The following is a 22,371-nucleotide window of genomic DNA, read 5'->3' as shown; positions in this document are numbered from 1 at the left end:
AATATTTATGAATTTATATAAACTGTGTAAAAAAACTTATTATATATATATTTCAATATAAATTAAAATAAAAGTTAAGAAGAACATGTGTCGAAAAATGCAAAATAAACCAGATATTTAATTCTGAAATTGAAAACGGCTGTACAGCCGAATTCGCCAGCATGTATACCATACATGTTCGATGTGCATCTAAACTTACGAGGGGTGTTCCAGAAGTTCGTGGATTTTCGCTATAACTTTCATTTGGTAACATAAATGGACAAACAAATAGCATGTTAAGAATATTTCATCCTTTCCAAATCTACTCTCCAAATATCATGGAAATACATAAAACAATAAATATATATCAGCGATTGAAACATGTGCACAATGCGCACACCGACGCACGTGTAACGTTTCTGTTCAACGTCAATGACGTTATGAAGTTAACAACTGTCAAATCTTTTCCACATAATCACATCCAACGCGAATGCACTTTATGTGTCGGGAAATCCACTTGTCAAAAGTGTCTCTATACCAGTCAGTCAAAAGACGACACGATTCGCTTTGCTGCAACTGTAAGTTCCTGTTTACTTGCAAAGCGAATACCGCGCAACTGTGATTTAACTTCCGGGAAGACGCGGAAGTCCATAGGGGCCAAATCCGGGCTGTAAGGAGGACTTAGGCGCTGTTACGTGAAATTTGCCGTAAATTCTGTTTATCAACGACATTTAAACCAAATTTAAATTCGCGTAACGCTCATACTTATAATAAAATACACGCGTGCGCCGCATGTCGTTACTGAGGTCTCTATGGCAACGCGTTTCAAACGCGCTTTATGGAATTCATGCATTTTTAGCTTATATATAAAGTCCGTGATAATTGGTTTGTATAATATGTACATTTCATTGACTTTTACCAGAAAACTAATAAGTTATAGGGAAAATCCACGAACTTCTGGAACACCCCTCGTAGTTTAACGGTTTATAATACAAAGACGAATGCTTCGGTTATTGTAGGAAAATATGTACGTCTTTATCGGCTCGGGGCGCTAATTTGTCTTTGCTGCATTTTATAAAATTCGGCTTTAATGTATAATTTTTCTTGCCTATTTTGTGTTATTGTAACATATTTTATCAATATATTACAATTAAACACATATAAAAAATCGTATATACCCGCTTTAAATGGCTTGGTATTATATTGCTCAAACCAATTCAAATATTCATTAACATTGCATATTGGCTTAAAATGTTTAAGTGCTTATTGCAGATAATGCACTTTTGGAAAAAAAATGAGGAAAGTTTCAATCCTGTTGGAAATATTTCAGGCTTCAATTGAGAACTTTGTATTTGTTCCTCAAATGAGACAGTACCTTTTACAGTTACAATATAAAGAAGGAAAAAAATCGCTCAAGTGCTAATAGTGAGCCCATATTGTGAAGTATTGTCTGTTGTCCTTCAGTGTGTGCTTGCGTCCATTTTTATGTCCCCCACCACTATAGTGGGGGACATACAGTACAGCCAAAGCGGCACAAACATAATTCGCGGCTATGCCACGGCCAGATTATTAGTACGCGGCGGCTGAATCGTGTGTTGACGCGGCGTATCGCCGTGGCACTCGGCATCGATCCGCGCAACGACGCCGAGTCTGTATTAACCTCGCGTACTTTCGCGGAGTAAATCCGCTGCATACGTACGCGGCTGATCGAGTGAAAAGATATCCACCAACATGTACATACATGTATGTGTAGCGTAGAATTAATTAGGCGCAACTGTTAATGTTTCGTTCGATTATCATTATTAAATTTGAAATCCAAAACACAATTCTGAATTTTAATGCTAATGCGACATTTGGCAAATTCTAGCGTCAAATAAACAGTGCTAAAATATCCTTTGTTTTATAAAAAGCGCACGAAAATTATGCAGACATGTTGAACGTCGTTTGGAAAGTTTGGGTGTATTTTGTGTTGTATAAATACATGAACATCAGGTCAGGCGTAAATCGCGTGTTCAGTGGGAAAAAAACGCCCCGATTAGACGTTATTTCATCATCTCTATAAATAGTAACAAATGCCAAAATGTATTTGATACTAAAGGAAATATCGAGAATGTTTGTGTATCGTAAATATTGACCAGCATTTGCTTCAAAACTGGAATATACGGGATTATCGGGTAATTAGTAGCGATATTAACTAAATAATATGAACAAAATAAAACGTGGTTATATACACATATTCAAACAATAGTTATAATAAGCTGATAATTAACAAAACAACAAATACGTCGTCACCCTCTTGATTATTGATGTGGCTTCAAACTGCTAATTTTCTCAGCTTAAATATAATAGCAAAATCAACATGCAATTAATTAATAAATCCACCATATGCTGGAGCTTTGACCACTTGTATGTGCGAAAAGATAATTACGTGACCTTGTTTATAAATGTGTGAAATACATACACTACGTGCGGGAAACAAACTATATTGGCCAGACACATTAACTATGCTTACATGTATATGCTAATACAATCCGCGCACAATAAATTTATTATGATTTTAATTATTATTATAATATTTCTTTCAACATTTGTTAACTACATGTAACTAATAATTTTTAAAAGATTTTTTATTTCATGATGTGCATCGACTCGGCATCATGTCGCGGATCGAGGCATGCCTCGGCGGACAGATGCGAAGTTTCGCGGCGAAATGCGACTTGCCGCCGCATACTGACGCGGCTTCAACGACTGACGCAGCATCGACTCGTTTCACCTTGCCGCCGCGGATCGCGAAATACGTTTGTTCCGCTTTGGCTGTACTGTATTGTATTTGACCTGTCCGTTTGTTTGTTTGTTTGTTTGCCCCAACTTTAACATTTGCCATAACTTTTGCAATATTGAAGATAGCAACTTGATATTTGGCATGCATGTGTATCTTATGGAGCTGCACATTTTGAGCGGTGAAAGGTCATGGTCAAGGTCATCATTCAAGGTCAAATAAATATATCAAAATCGCTCATTTAAATGTACACTTTTGCAATATTGAAGCTAGCAACTTGATATTTGGCATGCATGTGTATCTCATGGAGCTGCACATTTTGAGTGATGTCATCCTTCAAGGTCAAAGGTCATACATATGGGGACATAGTGCTTGTTTTTTTGTATTTCCATGTGAACTGCTGAGCAGATTGTAATGAAACTTCTCAGGAATGAGCTTTGAATGACCTTCTTTCAAAGTTCTTCATATGTAGATAAGCAGAGCAAAAAAATCTAGATTTAAAAAAAACAAGGGTCAGTGCTTTCATATTTGGTAACCGTATGTTACATTGTCTTGTGGTACTCTACTGAGTTTGTTCAAACAATGCCCTTGAGTCAAAACTTGCCATGCCCCAGGGTTCACATGATTTCTATAGTCTATAGACTTATGATAAATAAAATAAAATAAAGACTTATATATAACTAAATACAATATACTCACTGTACAAACACCTTACTGTTGTTTAATTAATTTAGTAAGTATTAAACATGTTTCTGCGATAGCCTTAATCACTTGTTTTAATATAAAAGTGATTTCAACGTTATACAGGAACGAAACATAATAAGCGGGAAATATTTCACTTATTTTATTGCATAATACAAAGATGTATCAGATTGTATGCAACAGCCCAATAGTAGTACAATTTATAAAACATAACAACTTAGAAATTGACTTATGTATGACATCACTTTTAAAATCTTCTCAACCCATTTATGCCTAGCGTCTAGAAAAAAGGCCTTGGCAAACAGCGAAGACCCAGATGAGACGCCGCATGATGCGGCGTCTCATCAGGGACTGCCCTGTTTGCGTAAAGGAATTTCTGTTAGAACTATTCTAAATAGAGAAATAAATATACTAGATATCCCTAATTTTGGAAATAAATTGATCCAATTTAGAAGGATAGGAGAGTCCACTAGGCATAAATGGGTTAAGGAAATCCCCCAAAGGTCAGGGTTTGGTATTTACTGTGTAGAATAGTATAATTGTTCTCTTCTAAGTTTGTTCAAATTATGCGCTTGGGGTCAAATCAAACAAAGACCAGGGGTGAAATCATTAACATGTATACATGTATTGACTTATGTAGTAAATACCTTTAATACAAATATTTTTCTCAGTAATGGAAAGGGTTAGGGGATTAATATTTGGAGGGAAAAATCATATGCTGGTCCTCTGCTAAGTTTATACAAATTGTGCTCCTCCAGGGGTCAAAGTTGGTCCCAATCTAGGTGTAACTTGATTTTTGTAATAGCTTGTAGTAAAAACTTTAATAATGTGTTCTAATACTGTGTCACGCGGCAATAATTCTGTGTCATACAGATGGAAAATAATGTAGATAAAAAAATATGAATGTGATGGTACATTTGTATTTAATTATTTATTTATTTGTCATCATAGTGGGTTTGATGATTATAATCGATTCTCTTTCAATTTAAATGAAAAGTTTTTTGCTCTACTGCCAAAGGCAGAAGAGCTTATGGGATGGCATGGTGTCTGTGGGTGTGTGTGTGTGTGTGCGTGTGTTAGACTTTTCTTGTTTATCCGATAAAGTCCACAGTTTTCATCCGATTCTTTTCAAACTTGTTCAGTGTCTTTATATTAATGAGGACTAAAACCCTATTGATTTTCATGTCACTATGTCAAAGGTAAGGTCACTGACTCGAAATAGTAAAATGGTTTCTAGATGTTAACTCAAGAATGCTTAGGCCTAGGATCATGAAACTTCATAGGTACATTGATCATGACTGGCTGATGACCCCTTTTGATTTTCAGGTCACTAGGTCAAAGGTCAAGGTCACAGTGACTCGAAATAGTAAAATGGTTACTTTTTCTTGTTTATCCGATAAAGTCCACAGTTTTCATCAGATTCTTTTCAAACTTGTTCAGTGTCTTTATATTAATGAGGACTCAAACCCTATTGATTTTCAGGTCACTGGGTCAGAGGTCAAGGTCACAGTGACTCGAAATAGTAAAATGGTTTCCAGATGTTAACTCAAGAATGCTTAGGCATAGGATCATGAAACTTCATAGGTACATTGATCATGACTGGCTGATGACCCCTATTGATTTTCAGGTCACTAGGTCAAAGGTCAAGGTCACAATGACAAGAAAAAGTAAAGTGGTTACTTTTTCTTGTTTGTCCAATAAAGTCCACAGTTTTCATCCGATTCTTTTCAAACTTGTTCAGTGTCTTCTTATTAATGAAGACTCGAACCCTATTGATTTTCAGGTCACTGGATCAAAGGTCAAGTTCACAGTGACTCGAAATAGTAAAATGGTTTCCAGATGATAACTCAAGAATGCTTAGGCCTAGGATCATGAAACTTCATAGTTACATTGATCATGGCTGGCAGATGACCCCTATTGATTTTCAGGTCACTAGGTCAAAGGTTAAGGTCACAGTGACTCGAAACAGTTAAATGGTTTCCGGATGATAACTCAAGAATGCTTACGCCTAGGATCATGAAACTTCATAGGTACATTGATCATGACTGGCATATTACCCCTATCAATTTTCAGGTCAAAGGTCAAGGTCACAGTGACTCAAAACAGTAAAATGGTTTTTCGGATGATAACTCAAGAATAATAAGGCCTAAGGAAACTTTATAGGTACATTGATCACGACTGGCAGATGACCCCTATAGATTTTCAGGTCACTAGGTCAAAGGTCAAGGTCACAGTGACAAAAAACGTATTCACACAATGCTGCCACTACAACTGACAGCCAATATGGGGCATGTTTTACAAACAGCCCTTGTTTAAAAAGAGCAATATCGAAGAAATAAGTACAGAATGACTTCCCCTTGAATATGAGAAAATTTTGAAATCCCGCTTGTTTACGCAACTAATTCCACAATTTTCATCCAATTATTTCCAAATTTGCTCAGTATCTTTATATCAATGAGTACTTGAACCCTATTGAATATGAGCAGTATCGGAGAAATAAGAACACAATAATCTCCCCTTGAATTTGAGAAAATTCTCCTTGTTTGCGCGATTAAGTACACAGTTTCCATCTTATTCTTTCCAAACTTGCACAGTGTTTATAGCAGTAGAGCGATTCAGGCCCATGAATTCAGGCCCTCATGGGCCTCTTGTTTTAAGTTGTTCTACTGTTGTCTTTTTTATGTCCCACACTATAGTAGTGGGGGACATATTGTTTTTGCCCTGTCTGTTGGTTGGTTGGTCTGTTGGTTGGTCTGTTTGCGCCAACTTTAACATTTTGCAATAACTTTTGCTATATTGAAGATAGCAACTTCATATTTGGCATGCATGTGTATCTCATGAAGCAGCACATTTTGAGTGGTGAAAGGTCAAGGTCATCTTTCAAGGTCAGAGGTCAAATATAGGTGGCCAAAATCGCTCATTTTATGAATACTTTTGCAATATTGAAGATAGCAACTTGATATTTGGCATGCATGTGTATCTCATGGAGCTGCACATTTTGAGTGGTAGAAGGTCAAGGTCTTCCTTCAAGGTCAGAGGTCAAATATATGTGGCCCAAATCGCTTAATTTATGAATACTTTTGCAATATTGAAGATAGCAACTTGATATTTGGCATGCATGTGTATCTCATGAAGCTGCACATTTTGAGTGGTGAAAGGTCAAGGTCATCCTTCAAGGTCAGAGGTCAAATATATGTGGCCCAAATCGCTTATTTTATGAATACTTTTGCAATATTGAAGATAGCAACTTGATATTTGGCATGCATGTGTATCTCATGGAGCTGCACATTTTGAGTGGTGAAAGGTCAAGGTCATCCTTCAAGGTCAAGTATATGGGTCAAAATTGCGCATGTAATGTCACTTCTGCAATATTGAAGCTAGCAATTTTATATTTGAAATGCGTGTGTATCTCAAGGAGCTGCACATTTTGAGTGGTGAAGGGTCAAGGTCATCCTACAAGGTCAACATCATATAGGGGGACATTGTGTTTCTCAAAAACATCTTGTATGTTAAATGCTTAAGGCCTAAAAAAATTAATGTTGTGGTTCCGGTCACCCGACCGTACCTAGGAAAATGCGCCGACCCTTCAGTTTTTATTGACCATGCCAACCCTTAACTTTTTAACCGTTTTCAGGTACGATAAATATCAAAGCGATAGCAACTTAGCCGAAAATTGTGAGAGCCGATTTATGATTCTCTGTCAATTACGTCATGTATCTCTTTACCCAACTTAAGCCCGGATTAAGGCGGATCACCGTTGTAATTGGCCAATGAGAGCACACGCTTTGAAAGAGCGACAACACTCGTAAGCAGTCATACCTGTATCTGCAGTAAAATCATGCAGACAACGAGTGACGTAATTTTCATATTTGTGTGATTTTATGGCAGTACATGTATGTTGGCTTTGTTTTTTAACACACTCATCTTTTTCGTTCGATTCTCAAATGAGCATTTTTCAATTTGTTTTCCGAAACACGCTTCTGAATTTTAATGCTAACGCGACATTAACTAATTCTAGTGTCAAATAAACAGTGCTTTATCATACATGCCAGACGTCTCGATCTCGGCAGGACAGTCCCGCTTTTGGGCCCTTTGTCCCGGCGTCCCGATATGAGACGATTTGTCCCGACATTCGTAAAAAACGATGTAAGGTCTATAGGTTCCCAATAGAATTCGCTATTCAAGATCTGTTTCGCTAACACTTACCACCGCTAATCCCTTTATTGCCCCCAATTAACATTCCGATTCTACTTCTCGTGTGTACCAGTGTTGTTTATGACACCTTATCAGCGATTTATCAGCTAATTATTGATTTTATCAGGCATTCACACAATGGTGGTCTTCAAGATAGTGGTCGCTTATTGCTATCGATAGTTGTATTATAATGAAATAAATGTTGAAAATGTGTTTGTTTTTGTCTTTGTTTGAAACGGTTTACAAAACAATTGTTTTGTAAAATTAACTCTACGTCATTAATGAGTCTTTTACATTCAATGTTTAGTTCCAAAATAGCGGGATAATCCGAATGTGCAATACACCAAAATCGTAACAAACAGTCCAATAAGTGATACCCATCCTGTCTAGTGTAATTGGGTGTAATTGTAATAAAAATGTGTACGGCCGCGCATTCCGTGTCAAGCTGATGTAACTGTTCGGTAGATAGTTTACTGTAACCCGTACTTTCAGTGTACTGGATAGCCTCCCCTGCGTTAATGTTTGCCACTGAAAGTAATATAATGAGTATTGTTGTCGTAATGTTCCAGATTTTGTATTCTAAAAAGATGAATATTATGTTCGTTGTTTGCTATTGTCTTATTTAATAAAACTGTTATTGTTATGTTTTGGATTTCATTCTTCATATCAGATGTTTTATGTCTTGAATAAAAGTATCAAGAGTTTTTGTTAGTACTATACTGACTACAGTAAAGGTGGAATGATAGATCGTTTTAGGTGTCCTGCTTTTTGGTCAAATGTCCCGACAATTTTTAGCTCCACTGGCCGGGGCTTATGTCATGGTCCTGTGTCCGTCGTGTGTGCGTCCGTGCGTGCGTGCGTTAACTTTTTCTTTAAACATTTTCTCCTAAACTACTGGTCCATTTCTGATGAAATTTCTCAGGAATGTTCATGTGGTGAACCTCTTTCAAATTTGTTCAAATTATGCCCCTGGGGTCAAATTTGACCCTTCCCCCGGGGGATCAAAAAATTGAAAATTTGCTTATATAAGGCCTATTTTGTGCAAACTTTAAAAGTCTTCTTGTCCATAACCATTGGGCCTAGGGCTACCAAATTTAGTATGTAGTGACATCTTATAGTCCTCTACCAAGATTGTTCAAATTATGCCCCTGGGGTCAAAATTAACCCTGCCCCGGGGGGTCAAAAAATTGAACATTTGCTTATATAAGGCCTATTTTGTGCAAACTTTAAAAAAATTCTTGTCCATAACCATTGGGCCTAGGGCTACCAAATTTGCTATGTAGTGACATCTTATAGTCCTCTACCAAGTTTGTTCAAATTATGCCCCTGGGGTTAAATTTGACCCTGCCCCGGGGGGTCAAAAAATTGAAAATTTGCTTATATAAGGCCTATTTTGTGCAAACTTTAAAAAACTTCTTGTCCATAACCATTGGGCGTAGGGCTACCAAATTTAGTATGTAGTGACATCTTATAGTCCTCTACCAAGTTTGTTCAAATTATGCCCCTTGGGTCAAATTTGACCCTGCCCCGGGGGGTTAAAAAATTGAAAATTTGCTTATATAAGGCCTATTTTGTGCAAACTTTAAAAATCTTCTTGTCCATAACCATTGGGCCCAGGGCTACCACATTTGCTATGTAGTGACATCTTATAGTTTTCTACCAAGTTTGTTCAAACTATGCCCCTGGGGTCAAATTTGACCCTGCCCCGGGGGGTTAAAAAATTGAAAATTTGCTATATAAGGCCTATTTTGTGAAAACTTTAAAAATCTTCTTGTCCATAACCATTGGGCCTAGGGCTACCAAATTTGCTATGTAGTGACATCTTATAGTTTTCTGCCAAGTTTGTTCAAATTATGCCCCTGGGGTCAAATTTGAACCTGCCCCGGGGGGTTAAAAAATTGAAAATTTGCTAATATAAGGCCTATTTTGTGCAAACTTTAAAAATCTTCTTGTCCATAACCATTGGTCCTAGGGCTACCAAATTTGTTATGTAGTGACATCTTATAGTCCTCTACCATGTTTGTTCAAATAATGCCTCTGGGGTCAAATTTGACCCTGCCCCGGGGTTGTTAAAAAATAGAAAATTTGCTAATATAAGGCCTATTTTGTGCAAACTTTATAAATCTTTTTAACCATATCCATTGGGCCTAGGGCTACCAAAATTGGTATGTAGTGACATCTAATAGTCCTCTGCCAAGTTTGTTCAAATTATGCCCCTGGGGTCACATTTGACCCTGCCCCGGGGGGTCAAAAATTGAACATTTGCTTATAAAAGGCCTATTTTGTGAAAACTTTTAAAATCTTCTTGTCCATAACCATTGGGCCTAGGGCTACCAAATGTGGTATGTAGTGACATCTTATTGTTCTCTACCAAGTTTGTTCAAATTAAGCCCCTGGGGTCAAATTTGACCCCGCCCCGGGGGGTCAAAAAATGAACATTTGCTTATATAAGGCCTATTTTGTGAAAGCTTTAAAAATCTTCTTGTCCATAACCATTGGGCCTAGGGCTACCAAATTTGGTATGTAGTGACATCTAATAGTCCTGTACCAAGTTTGTTCAAATTATGCCCCTGGTGGTCAAATTTGACCCCGCTCTGGGGAGTAAAAAAATCGAAAATTTGCTTCTATAAGTCCTATTTTGTGCAAGCTTAAAAAATCTTCTCGTCCATAACCGTATGGCATAGGGCTACCAAATTTGGTATGTAATGACATCTTATAGTCCTCTACCAAGTTTGTTCACATTAAGCCCCAGGGATCAAATTTTTTCAACCCATGCGCATTGCACGCTTTTGTTGCACAAAAAAAACAGTGGAGCGATACAGGGCCATCATGGCCCTCTTGTTCTTGAAGAGTCATAACACACCAAATACTGTCATTTCACTCTACAAATGTAATAAAAATCACGTATGGAGGGTGCAGCCCATACCCCCCCCCCTCCCCCCCACTTACGGCCCCTGGATGTCTGAAAAAAATCCTGTGGAAAGCACTGGGTAAGTTTCATGCGATCGTGAGTTGGTGGGGTAAAACAGTGATTTTTTTTAACTTTCAATTACGTGATTTAATAACATATATTCTTTAATCAATTTGCATCCATTACGTTCATAAACCCATATTAAACTAAGTTTTTGGGCATAAACCGGAACCATGGTGGTTGTTCTATTGGTTTTTATCATAGGTTGAATCTCACCTGGCTGAAAAAAAGAGTTGTTAAAATGATATATATACAAAGACAATCACTACACAATAATGGGAACACTTTTCTATGGTGTACATAGAGGTTTAATGTGAAAACCATCAGCATAAAATTACTTTTAAAAACAGCCATCTTGTCTGGAGAAAATAAAAAAATAAAATAAAAATAATAAAAAATCGACCTACCCTACCTAGAAATTTTGGCAATGTTACCAGAACCACAACATAATTTTTTTTTAGGCCTAAGATATAGGTAATGCTTTAAGTCCATTAAGAAAAATTGCAATTTTAAATTAAAAACCTTTCAATGTTTGTAGATCTGTCAGCAACCACAGAAAAACTTGGTGGCCTGGTAGAGAAAGAAGAAGCCACAACAACATCAATAAGCATGCGACCTGTTCGCGAAATGACCAGAAAACGCAAGGCCGCAGCAACTGCCACTGCTCAAAGTCCTGTGAAAGCCCCAGTAGTAAAACAGGCTAAAGTTGTACCCTCCACAAATATTATAACAGTCCCATTGTTTGGAAACATGGCTGCAGATGGAACAGAAAGAAGCCCCTCCCCAGAGCAGGAACAGAATATATTGGTTAAGACAGAGGCATCAGATGACGATGATGATGAAAATGATTACAACAATGACATTGATAATGGCGATAACGATGATGACTACGGGGTCTCAGAGACTGAAAATCTCCTGTCTGTACAAGATGCTGAGATGGAGATGGTGGAAGCCATAGTTGCAGCTGGCCAGACTATGACTGAGGACACATCACAGGCAAAAGTAGGTGTCTTAGATAATTGGTTGCTTGCTTGGTTAAGATCACCTCTGAATATTTTTCAATTAGTCCTAACTGTTTCATATGTTCTAAATACATAAAATAGTGAATGCCCCGTTCATCTGTCTGTATTTCGTCCAGTACCTGAATACTTAAGTAACTTAATTTACAATTTGCTCCTTATGACCAAATATTTTAATGGATGTTGCTTTTTCTTGGTTCTTTGGACTTCACTGAATCATCTCACAGTTGTCTACTACATCTTTGTTGCTGATAAATATTCCAGATCTCGGAGCATCTGTTTTTAGCTCACCTGATCACATGACACTCCTGGTAGTTCTCTTGGTGAGCTGTTATGATCAGCCTCTGCTATCTGCGTCCGTCATAATGGGGTGTGCTGCTTCGTCAACTTTTTGCCACCGCAGATGCCACATTTTTATGTCCCCCACCCACTATAGTGGGGGACATATTGTTTTTGCCCTGTCTGTTGGTCTGTACGTTGGTCTGTTGGTCTGTTTGCTCAAACTTTAACATTTGCAATAACTTTTGCAATATTCAAGATAGCAACTTGATATTTGGCATGCATGTGTATCTCATGGAGCTGCACATTTTGAGTGGTGCAAGGTCAAGGTCATCCTTCAAGGTCAGAGGTCAAATATATGTGGCCAAAATCGCTCATTTTATGAATACTTTGGCAATATTGAAGATACCAACTTGATATTTGGCATGCATGTGTATCTCATGGAGCCACACATTTTGAGTGGTGAAAGGTCAAGGTCATCCTTCAAGGTCAGAGGTCAAATATATGTGGCCAAAATCGCTCATTTTATGAATACTTTGGCAATATTGAAGATACCAACTTGATATTTGGCATGCATGTGTCTCATGGAGCCGCACATTTTGAGTGGTGAAAGGTCAAGGTCATCCTTCAAGGTCAGAGGTCAAGTATATGTGGCCAAAATCGCTCATTTTATGAATACTTTGGCAATATTGAATATACCAACTTGATATTTGGCATGCATGTGTATCTCATGGAGCCGCACATTTTGAGTGGTGAAAGGTCAAGGTCATCCTTCAAGGTCAAAGTTATAAAATAAAAAAAAGCGGCGCAGAAGGGGACATGGTGTTTCTGACAAACACATTTTTCTTGTTTTTAGAGAAACTTTATGAAACTTCATTAAAGTATTTATATATCTGGACAATTTCAAGGTCAAGCTCCAACGTGGGTCACTTGAATTAAAAAACTAGGTCAGTTGGTGAAATCTTAGAAAAATATTGATACATGTACCACTGTAAAGGCCACATTTTATGACTAAATTTTGATGAATTTTTGTCAGGATGTTTGTTTTGACAATATCCAAGCCAGGTTCTAACTTTGGTCGTACTGTGTACCCAGATTTCTGTGTACAACTCTAGTGGCCACATTTATTACTCAAGACTAAAACAGAATGTTTATCTTGTTGATATCTAGGCTATGTATGAATGTGGGTCAGGTGTGCTCAGGTGCGCTTCCAAAAACTAGGTCACCAGGTAAAATCTTAGAAAGCAACAACTTGATACCACTCGCAAGGTCCCCTTTATGACTCAATATTGAAAAGCTTAGTCAGAATAATAACTTTACAATATTTAGGCAATGTTTGAATCTGTGTCGAGTCGGGTCTAAAACCAGATCAACTGCTCCAGTTTTTAACAAAAGGTGTCTGTTAACTCAGGTGAGCGCTTAACCCATTTATGCCTAGCGTCTAGAAAAAAGGCCTTGGCAAATAGCATAGACCCAGATGAGACGCCGCATGATGCGGCGTCTCATCAGGGTCTGCGCTGTTTGCTTAAATCAATTTCTTGAAGAAATATTGTAAATATAGAAATAAATATACTAGACATCCCTAATTTTGGAAAAAAATTGATCCAATTTAGAAAAACAGGTGAGTTCACTAGGCATAAATGGTTTAAAAGAAGTCATGGCCCTTCTGTTATCAAACACAGCATATGAGAATGAGGTTTCTGCCCTTGTTGTTGGCAGTAAGCTTTTGCAGCTGAAGAATTATGCCTACTTCAAACAAATTATATAACTTGTATGTAAAATAAGCCTAAAATAATTACACTGGTTCTCAAGAAATGCTTCTTAATAATTGTGTTACATCAGGCCTAATCACAGAGCCTTCTAGGGAAGCAGTCCTCCAGAGCCTTGAGTACCAAATCAGGGTTTTCCTTTGTGCCAATATTTCATTGTATATGTAATGTTTTTGCTGTGTAGTAATGTAGAAATTTATACAGGACACATACAAATGAAACATTTGAACGGTTCAGAACCAATAGATAAATGCGGGTGTTTACCCTTGCACCTTAACAAAATCCTGGTGATAGATACATGTAATTACTTCAAAGTTGTGAACGAGCACTTTTAAATCGTGAATGATTAATTGACACAAATATAAAGATCTTCAGTACCAGACTTTTAAACAGTTCTGCAAAGAGTGGAATTGAAGACGCACCTTTATATTTGGAAGCCTGCCCAAAGAATGGTAAGGTTTAAGTCTTTCTAAACTTCTTACTTGTATTAAAGCTGCTCGTTCACAGTTTGATAAGGTTTTATAATTTATTTAAAATTAAAAACTTAAATCATGCTTTTGTAAAAAAACCTTTCAATTCAGTTGAACAAGCAGCTTTTATCTTAATGTTTAAATATGCAAATCTAGAAAATTTGAAAGAAGTATTTTACTTTTCTGGTTTTTGAAATCATGTGATTTATTAAGCCTTGATGTTCAAAATACAAGCATATTTGTTCATGGATTTATTTCTTCAATTAACCTGCATATCAAAGTCTTGCATTTCCATCCACATTACTCTAATTTCAAATTAAGAAAAGAAATAATATTGCTTAAAATAAGTTACACTTATGAACAGCACGCTATTCTCTTAAGTCAGTTGTAGTATGTATTATGGTTGTGATATCTGTTGGTTTGTGTTTAACTTATGTGTTTTGTTTCGGATTTTGCTAAAACAGAAAAAAAAGCCTATTAAAAAATAATTTTGTGTCCGAGTCTTCTCAAATGTTCCTGGCTAAAGAACCTTACTACTATTATATGATTAACAGCATTGAAGTTAACTAGCCAAATATAGTACTTAAATTTCACTCATGTAGGGGTTGCTATTTATTGTGGACCAATTAGCCAATGACCCCTAAAATTTGAGGTGGACCCCTCAGATAACACAAGAAGTATTGAAGGAACAGTGGCCAAAATGATTGTTTATTACCCTGCACATGCTACATGTAGTAAACTTCAAACAATAACTTCAAGGCATTACCAATAATGTTTGTAAAAAATTCCTAAACATAAGTAATTTCTCAACCTCATTTTCCATACAAACTCTTAAACCAATCTTGTCAAGCACTTCTGCAAAAAAATGTTTTCATTAAGCAAAACATCAAAAATATGATTAAAAAAATATTTAAAAATATGTAAACAGTTTACAATGAAGGTTAAACATTTTGCCAAAGACAATGAGAGTTCTGGTGTTACTAGTGTATGGGCACAAACACAGTTTGGTAACAGAATTCTTTCAGGATCAAAAGGAATCTATGGAAAATAGGAAGGTCCATCTGACACAAAGGTAATGACATCCAATATTTAACAAGAAAATGCAGGGCTTTCATTCATTCATTTAAATATCTCATCATTCTGTAGAAGAAAATTGTTAGGGGGATAACTGGTACAATTTGTAAGACATGTATTAAATTTTCATTTTTATAAATTATATAATAATTATATCAAATAATCTTTTATGAATTTCTTTTTTCCTAAAACTTAATGTATTCATTGTTTAATCATAAGAATTCAGATTAAAAAAGCAAAAGTGTTGAAAGCCCTGCATATTTACAGTTGTTTTAATGAGATTTTGTTAGATTTGCAGTGCATGACAATATTTGTTCTTGTTTCAGAGGGAGTCCAGCTCTAATGAAAACTCAAGCATACAGGAAGCTGCTATCCCCAAGGAAATTGACCCTGCTCAAATGAAAATGGATGGAACTGAAAGGCTGAAACTTGATGAAATGTATACGAAATCATTCGATACACTTACAGAATGCACTGAATTCTCCTGCAACTACTGTGAATTGACTGTGAAACGCAGGAGCAACATTCGCCGGCATGTGCGACTGCATATGCCCAACCAGATTAGATGCAGTATTTGTCATGTGTTCTTCAAAAGTGAAGAGGAAAAGAATGCCCATTTTGCGTTGAAGCATTCCGTCCCCAAAGTGTGCGACGTTTGTGGTCATCAGTTCAAACGTAATTCTGACCTGAGGCAGCACATGACTCATCATGGATTGCAGCCAGAATCAGTGACAGTGCTCAAGTGCCCAGTAGAAAACTGCGGAAAAATATTCCTAAGAAAATCATTGTTAAAATACCACATGAACAAACATGCAGGTCAAAAGCCTTTTCAATGTTCAACATGTGAGAAAAAGTTTCATAGTGAATATTCCAGGAACACGCATGAGAAGGTGTGTAAAACTGCAACAGAGGTGGAGTGTGAGTTCTGCTTGACTAAGTTTCGCTGTAACAGCTACCTAGACATGCACGTGAAAGCCGTGCACTCTGACCACATGTTCCGATGTTGGTGTGGGTCCGGGTTTAAGTACAAAAGTGGTTTATCTAGGCATGTGAGGTCTGCCCATAACACTCTGTCTGATGTTATAGGACGCAAACATAAAGATACAGACAAATCTCAGTTTGAAGATGTAGAAACATTGAAGTCTTCAGAAAAATGTGTTGTGCCAGAGGAGACACATAAAATTGAAGCTAAGACGTTAGAAATCAATGCAACACCAACAAAATCTGATTTATGCCAGCCTGTGGCTTCCATTATAAATCCCCTGCAATGTACCATAAATTATGTTGAAAGTCCTAAACCTAAAAACATTCCACCCAGCAACGATACAGTTAAGAGTCAGATTGACATTATCAATACTCAACCTCTTACAGTTTTTTCTATACCAAAATTCAACTTTTCTCAAAAGTCTACAGGCATGAGTGCGTTTTATTCATTGCAAAAAGAGCCACACATATCCTACGCAGTGCATCCACCTAGTTCATCTGTGTATGTCATCAGTCCATCGTCCTCAGCGTCTTCAGTTGTAAAACTTTTCCCAACGCAGCCCTTCACAAGGACTTTAAATACAACCATGTGTATAAAAACAGCAGCCAGTGCACCTCAAGCTATAACAAGTGCGGCTTTTTCCCCACTAATGGTCTCAAATTCAATAGTGTATTCTCAATCAGACCCGGCATTCAACACATCTAAACCTTTGTCATTGGACGGTTTTGAAGGTGACATTAAAGGTGGGGTGAATGCTGGTCATGTCCTCAGGATGCTGGACATTGCTCCAGTGGTACCTCTAACCAGTGGTTACACACCAACCAGTGGTTACACACCAAATGGGACCTCTACAGATTCTACGAATTTTATGTCAGCACACGATGTCAGCCAAGTGCTAGCTATGGCAGAAAATGAAGAGACAGAAAACGCTGACACTTTGTAGGGAGATAAAAAGTTTGATGCACTAATTTTATAACAAGGTTCTTTCTGCAAATATTTTGCATAGAATAAGATTTGAATGTTGTTATTTTTATGCCCCCCTTCAAAGAAGAGGTCGTATATTGTTTTGCTCATGTCGGTCCGTCCGTATGTCCGTCCACAAGATGGTTTCCGGATGATAACTCAAGAATGCTTAGGCCTAGGATCATGAAACTTCATAGGTACATTGATCATTACTTTCAGAAAAAAAAACTATTGATTTTGAGGTCACTAGGTCAAAGGTCAAGGTCACGGTGACCAGAAATAGTAAAATGGTTTCCGGATGATAACTCAAGAACGCTTATGCCTAGGATCATGAAACTTGATAGGTACATTGATCATGACTCGCAGATGACCCCTATTGATTTTCAGGTCACTAGGTCAAAGGTCAAGGTCACTGTGACCCAAAATAGTAAAATGGTTTCCGGATGATAACTCAAGAACGCTTAGGACTAGGATCATGAAACTTCATAGGTACATTGATCATGACTTGCAGATGACCCCTATTGATTTTGAGGTCACTAGGTCAAAGGTTAAGGTCACGGTGACCCGAAATAGTAAAATGGTTTCCGGATGATAACTCAAGAACGCTTATGCCTAGGATCATGAAACTTGATAGGTACATTGATCATGACTCGCAGATGACCCCTATTGATTTTCAGGTCACTAGGTCAAAGGTCACTGTGACCCAAAATTGTAAAATGGTTTCCGGATGATAACTCAAGAACGCTTATCCCTAGGATCATGAAACTTCATTGATCATGACTCGCAGATGACCCCTATTGATTTTCAGGTCACTAGGTCAAAGGTCAAGGTCATGGTGACCCGAAATAGTAAAATGGTTTCAGGATGATAACTCAAGAACGCTTATGCCTAGGATCACGAAACTTAATAGGTACATTGATCATCAGTCGCAGATGACCCCTATTGATTTTCAGGACACTAGGTCAAAGGTCAAGGTCACGGTGACTCAACTTAGAAAAATGGTTTCCGGATGATAACTTAAGAACGCTTATGCCTAGGATCATGAAACTTAATAGGTACATTGATCATGACGCGCAGATGACCCCTATTGACTTTCAGGTCACTGGGTCAAAGGTCACGGTGACTTGACACAGTAAAATGGTTTCCGGATGATAACACAAGAAAGCTTACGCCTAGGATCATGAAACTTAATAGGTACATTGATCATGAATCGCAGATGACCCCTATTGATTTTCAGGTCACTAGGTCAAAGGTCAAGGTCACAGTGCCAAAAAACGTATTCACACAATAGCTGCCACTACAACTGACAGCCCATATGGGGGGCGTGCATGTTTTACAAACAGCCCTTGTTTCAAAGTTGTTTGTATACAATATACAGATGCCAATATGACACAATTGACATGGTTGTGTAAGTTTTGAGTGTCATACTATTACTAAGTACATGTAGTATACAAAACAGAGAACTACACAAAATGCTTTATATGAATATGATATTATTAATATAAATTGAAGTTTGCATTTTATCAGTTTGTTATACCCCCACAAACGAAGTTTAGGGGGGTATATAGGAGTGAGCTTGTCTGTCAGTCGGTCCGTATTAAGTGTCCGCTCTCTAATTCAAGTTGTTTTCATCCGATCTTCACCAAACTTGGTCAGAAGTTGAATCTAGATGATGTCTAGGCCAAGTTCAAACATGGGTCATGGCAGGTCAAAAACTAGGTCACGGGGTCACTTAGTGAGTTTTAAACTTTGAGCATGGTGTCCGCTCTCAAATTCAAGTAGTTTTCATCCGAACTTCACCAAACTTGGTCAGAAGTTGTATCTAGATGATGTCTAGGTCAAGTTTGAATATGGGTCATGCCGGTTAAAAAACTAGGTCATTAGGTCACTTAGTGCGTTTTAAACATTGAGCATGGTGTCCGCTGTTTTTTGTGAAGACAACATGAAAAATATTCTGTGTCCATGCGGCATGTGGGGGTATTCTTCATGTCTGTGACAAAGCTCTAGTGTCATCTGTAATTCATTGAAGATTATTACCAATACTGGTATCTTATAATAAAATTAACATTTTAATCAACTTTAAGGGACTGGTTCACAGACTTTGGCATTTTTGAATTGTGTTATAAAATGCCCTCAATTTATAGAATTATACATCTGAACTATGAAGCTCATGTTATTAACATAAATAGCATTGTTGTTTTTTTAAACAGGAGATAAAGTTTGCCCCTCTGAGTCTTAAAAAAACTTTTTATGCCCTTGGTAGGAGGGCATATAGTGATCGGACTGCCCGTCCGTCTGTCCGTCTTTCCGTCACACTTTGCGTTTAGGTTTCGAAAAATGCTCATAACTTCTATGTCCCTTGAGATGTAACCTTCATATTTGGTATGCATGTGTATATGGACAAGGCCTTTCCATACACACAAACATTTTGACCCCTGTGACCTTGACGTTGAACTTAGGGTCCGAGTTAAGGTTTCGAAATCTTGGTTTAGGTTTTGAAAAAAGCTCATAACTTCTATCAAGCGTTTATAGGGGGCATAAGTCATCCTATGGTGACAGCTCTTGTTTCTAAGTAAATGGCTATAAATTTAACCACTCTGCCATCAGAATTGTTACTTGATATAATATTCTCATGGATTCTACACTTTAAATAAGGGATCCATGTGTTGTCACAAAATTTAACAATAACAACAGAAACACTCAAAATTATTTTATCAATTTTGAAGGAGGATAACCTATAAGCCAAAATGTATTTTCTGTAAAGTCTACTTCATTTGTTTATCTTTGTTTTTTTTTGGGGGGGGGGATTAAGTACACAAAATTGTCACTTGGACAATCTGTGAACAAGTCCTTTTAGAACCCTAAATTTGGTAAACCGTGTCACTTAAATCATAATATGTTATTTTTAAAAAAAGGATTCTGTGTTAACCATTTGTGTTTGTCATAGGAAATGCTACATTTACATTTATGATTTTAGGAAAAAAACTTTTTCGCTCGGATGATTTCAAGTATATGTGACACATGTTATTATCTCACACGTCATGTTTTCTTATAAAAGCTTTTACAAAAAGATGTGGATTTACATTTTCAAATCAGTTCATTGTCAAGGCATCTACAACATAAGTGTCAATTACCGGTACATTCAACTTGCTCTTCAAATTTATTCCATCATCTTTTTCAAAGGTCAAGGTCACACTAGGGTGTTAAGGAGTTAATGTATGATATCCTTAATTCTATGTTCCCTTTTGTAAGGGATTTAAGAAAGATCACTTTGTATTGTTTGTGATTTTCAATGAATGGGAATCCTTTAACCCTCTCCCGCTTAGAAGCTAAGTGCAAATGGCTATGTGCAAACAGCATAAAACCAGATCAGCCTGCAAGTAACTTGCAGTCTGTTCAGGTTTTATGCTGTTTGCTAGCCTGCTCATCAGTATCTTAGGGTTGGAAATGAAGCCTTTAAAACCTGAATTCAGTAAGAAAGTCTTAAATTATATTGAACTTTCTAAGGGACTACAAATGCGTAAATATGTATCTAAATGGTAAAGGGTTGACAAAAGTAATTGTAGGAGATATGATAAAAGTGTCTATGCCTATCAAAGTTTGTTCCTTGCTGAGTTTGAATGTTTTTATTTTAAACCTAAACAATTTTGTTGGGAATGTTATAAAACTTTTGTGCAATTATTAAAATAAATAACAAGCTGGATAATTGTTGTTTATAACCAATGTATAGTGTTATAAAAAGTCTACAATGGAAATATCAATCCAAAAAATGAAAGAATCGCTTCATATTGTGGTCCACTTACTTGTTGTTGGATCCAGTTGATAATATATGAAAGATGTACTTTTAATTAACAATTAGGAATAACCGACTGTTTGAACTGAGCCAAGATAGATGTATCTAGTAAATAAGTCTAAAAAGGGACTAGTTTTACAGATGCGTAATTTACATTATTCACACCAGCATTGGACACTAATGGGAGTCCCAGACCGCTTAAAATGAGACTCGGACTCCTTGTTTTTGTGTCTGGGGAGTCCCTCGCACTCCTTTTAAATCATATTTGAATTTTAAAAATCCTTCGATTTCTTTATTAGTTTTGCAAGATCAGAATGTCCGAACTTTTTCCCATCCCAAAAATATGCCACTAATCATTCTGCTTGAACAAATGGACAAAAACAAAAGAATCGGAAATTATTTACTGTCTCTAGACACTTTTCAACGTATTCAAATAAAAAGAGCACTCAGCAGTAGAACTGTATCCCTTTGCATGCTGGGAAATTTGTCGTGTGCTTAAATGTTGTCTGCTGAATTTCTAAAATTAGCATTTTCTTTGAATTTTTTTAAAGAATACTATCAGAATAGCTAACAGTTTGGATCCTGATGAGTCGCCACGTTCTGTGGCGTCTCATCTGGATCCAAACTGTTTGCAAAAGCCTTCAAAATTCGGTTCCAGCACTGAAAGAGGTATACATTTAGCAAAATAACGACATTTACAGAATACAACCTATCCAATCTACGTGGGAAATTATATCGACTTTCATCTTTACACATGAAAGATTAATGCTGGTACTTTCAAATCGGGCACAATGAGCTTTCTCAACCCAATTGAGAATTTTATGATAATTTTCAGGAAAAACATCAAGAAAGAAAAAGAAAACAAATTAAACATGTTTCTATTAAATTACTTAAAGCGAAGAAGTATTGAATGTTAAAAATGGAACCAACATGAAGAAAAAATTTGGATTCTTGGATTTTTTATTTAGATTTTTAGATTACCGTGTTCAAACAGATGGAAAATGCTGACTACTCTGAAACATGCTAAATATCAGAGATGTGACCTATTAGATGGTCTTTTAACAAATATGTTCCCATGGTCTTTTTCGCAAAAATATCCAACAATGGCCTATCTATTGGTAAGTAACATTTTCACCTTAAAATAAATTTAAATATTTCGTAAGTTAACAAAAATGAGTTATAGTTGTAATTACGTAAGGGACCTGTTTACAGCTTGACATTTTAACCATTTTCCAACTTTTCGTCCAAGATTTATTAATAAACCTGTATCAATCACGAGACATAAATAACACTTAAGTTTATAAATACAAGGTAAAGACTGTTTTGTTAATAAATAATCACGAGGTGAACTGTATAAAATATTTAGCATTTGTAATGTTTTTGAATGGGATAAT

The 22,371-nt window shown here is 36.8% G+C and overlaps 1 protein-coding gene across 10 annotated transcripts in view; it reads left to right on the top strand.

The window, feature by feature from the left end:
* LOC127859351 (zinc finger protein 394-like) overlaps positions 1–22,371 on the top strand; it is a 67,281-nt gene that overhangs the window by 13,464 nt on the left and 31,446 nt on the right. For 8 of the 10 annotated variants that reach the window (XR_008039325.1, XR_008039329.1, XR_008039324.1 and 5 more), the window contains exon 4: positions 11,164–11,627. Coding sequence is in view for 4 of the 10 variants with exons in the window: in XM_052396701.1 (XP_052252661.1) it covers positions 11,164–11,627 (464 nt within the window). In the remaining 6 variants the exon portion in view is untranslated. Of the gene's footprint in view, positions 1–11,163; positions 11,628–15,562; positions 20,891–22,371 lie in introns of those variants that run through there. The other 2 variants (XM_052396698.1, XM_052396697.1) reach the window with 1 other exon arrangement.

Source organism: Dreissena polymorpha, chromosome 15, assembly GCF_020536995.1.
Source record: "Dreissena polymorpha isolate Duluth1 chromosome 15, UMN_Dpol_1.0, whole genome shotgun sequence".
Taxonomy (NCBI): Eukaryota; Metazoa; Mollusca; class Bivalvia; order Myida; family Dreissenidae; genus Dreissena; species Dreissena polymorpha.
This window is presented reverse-complemented; position numbering and strand designations above follow the sequence as displayed.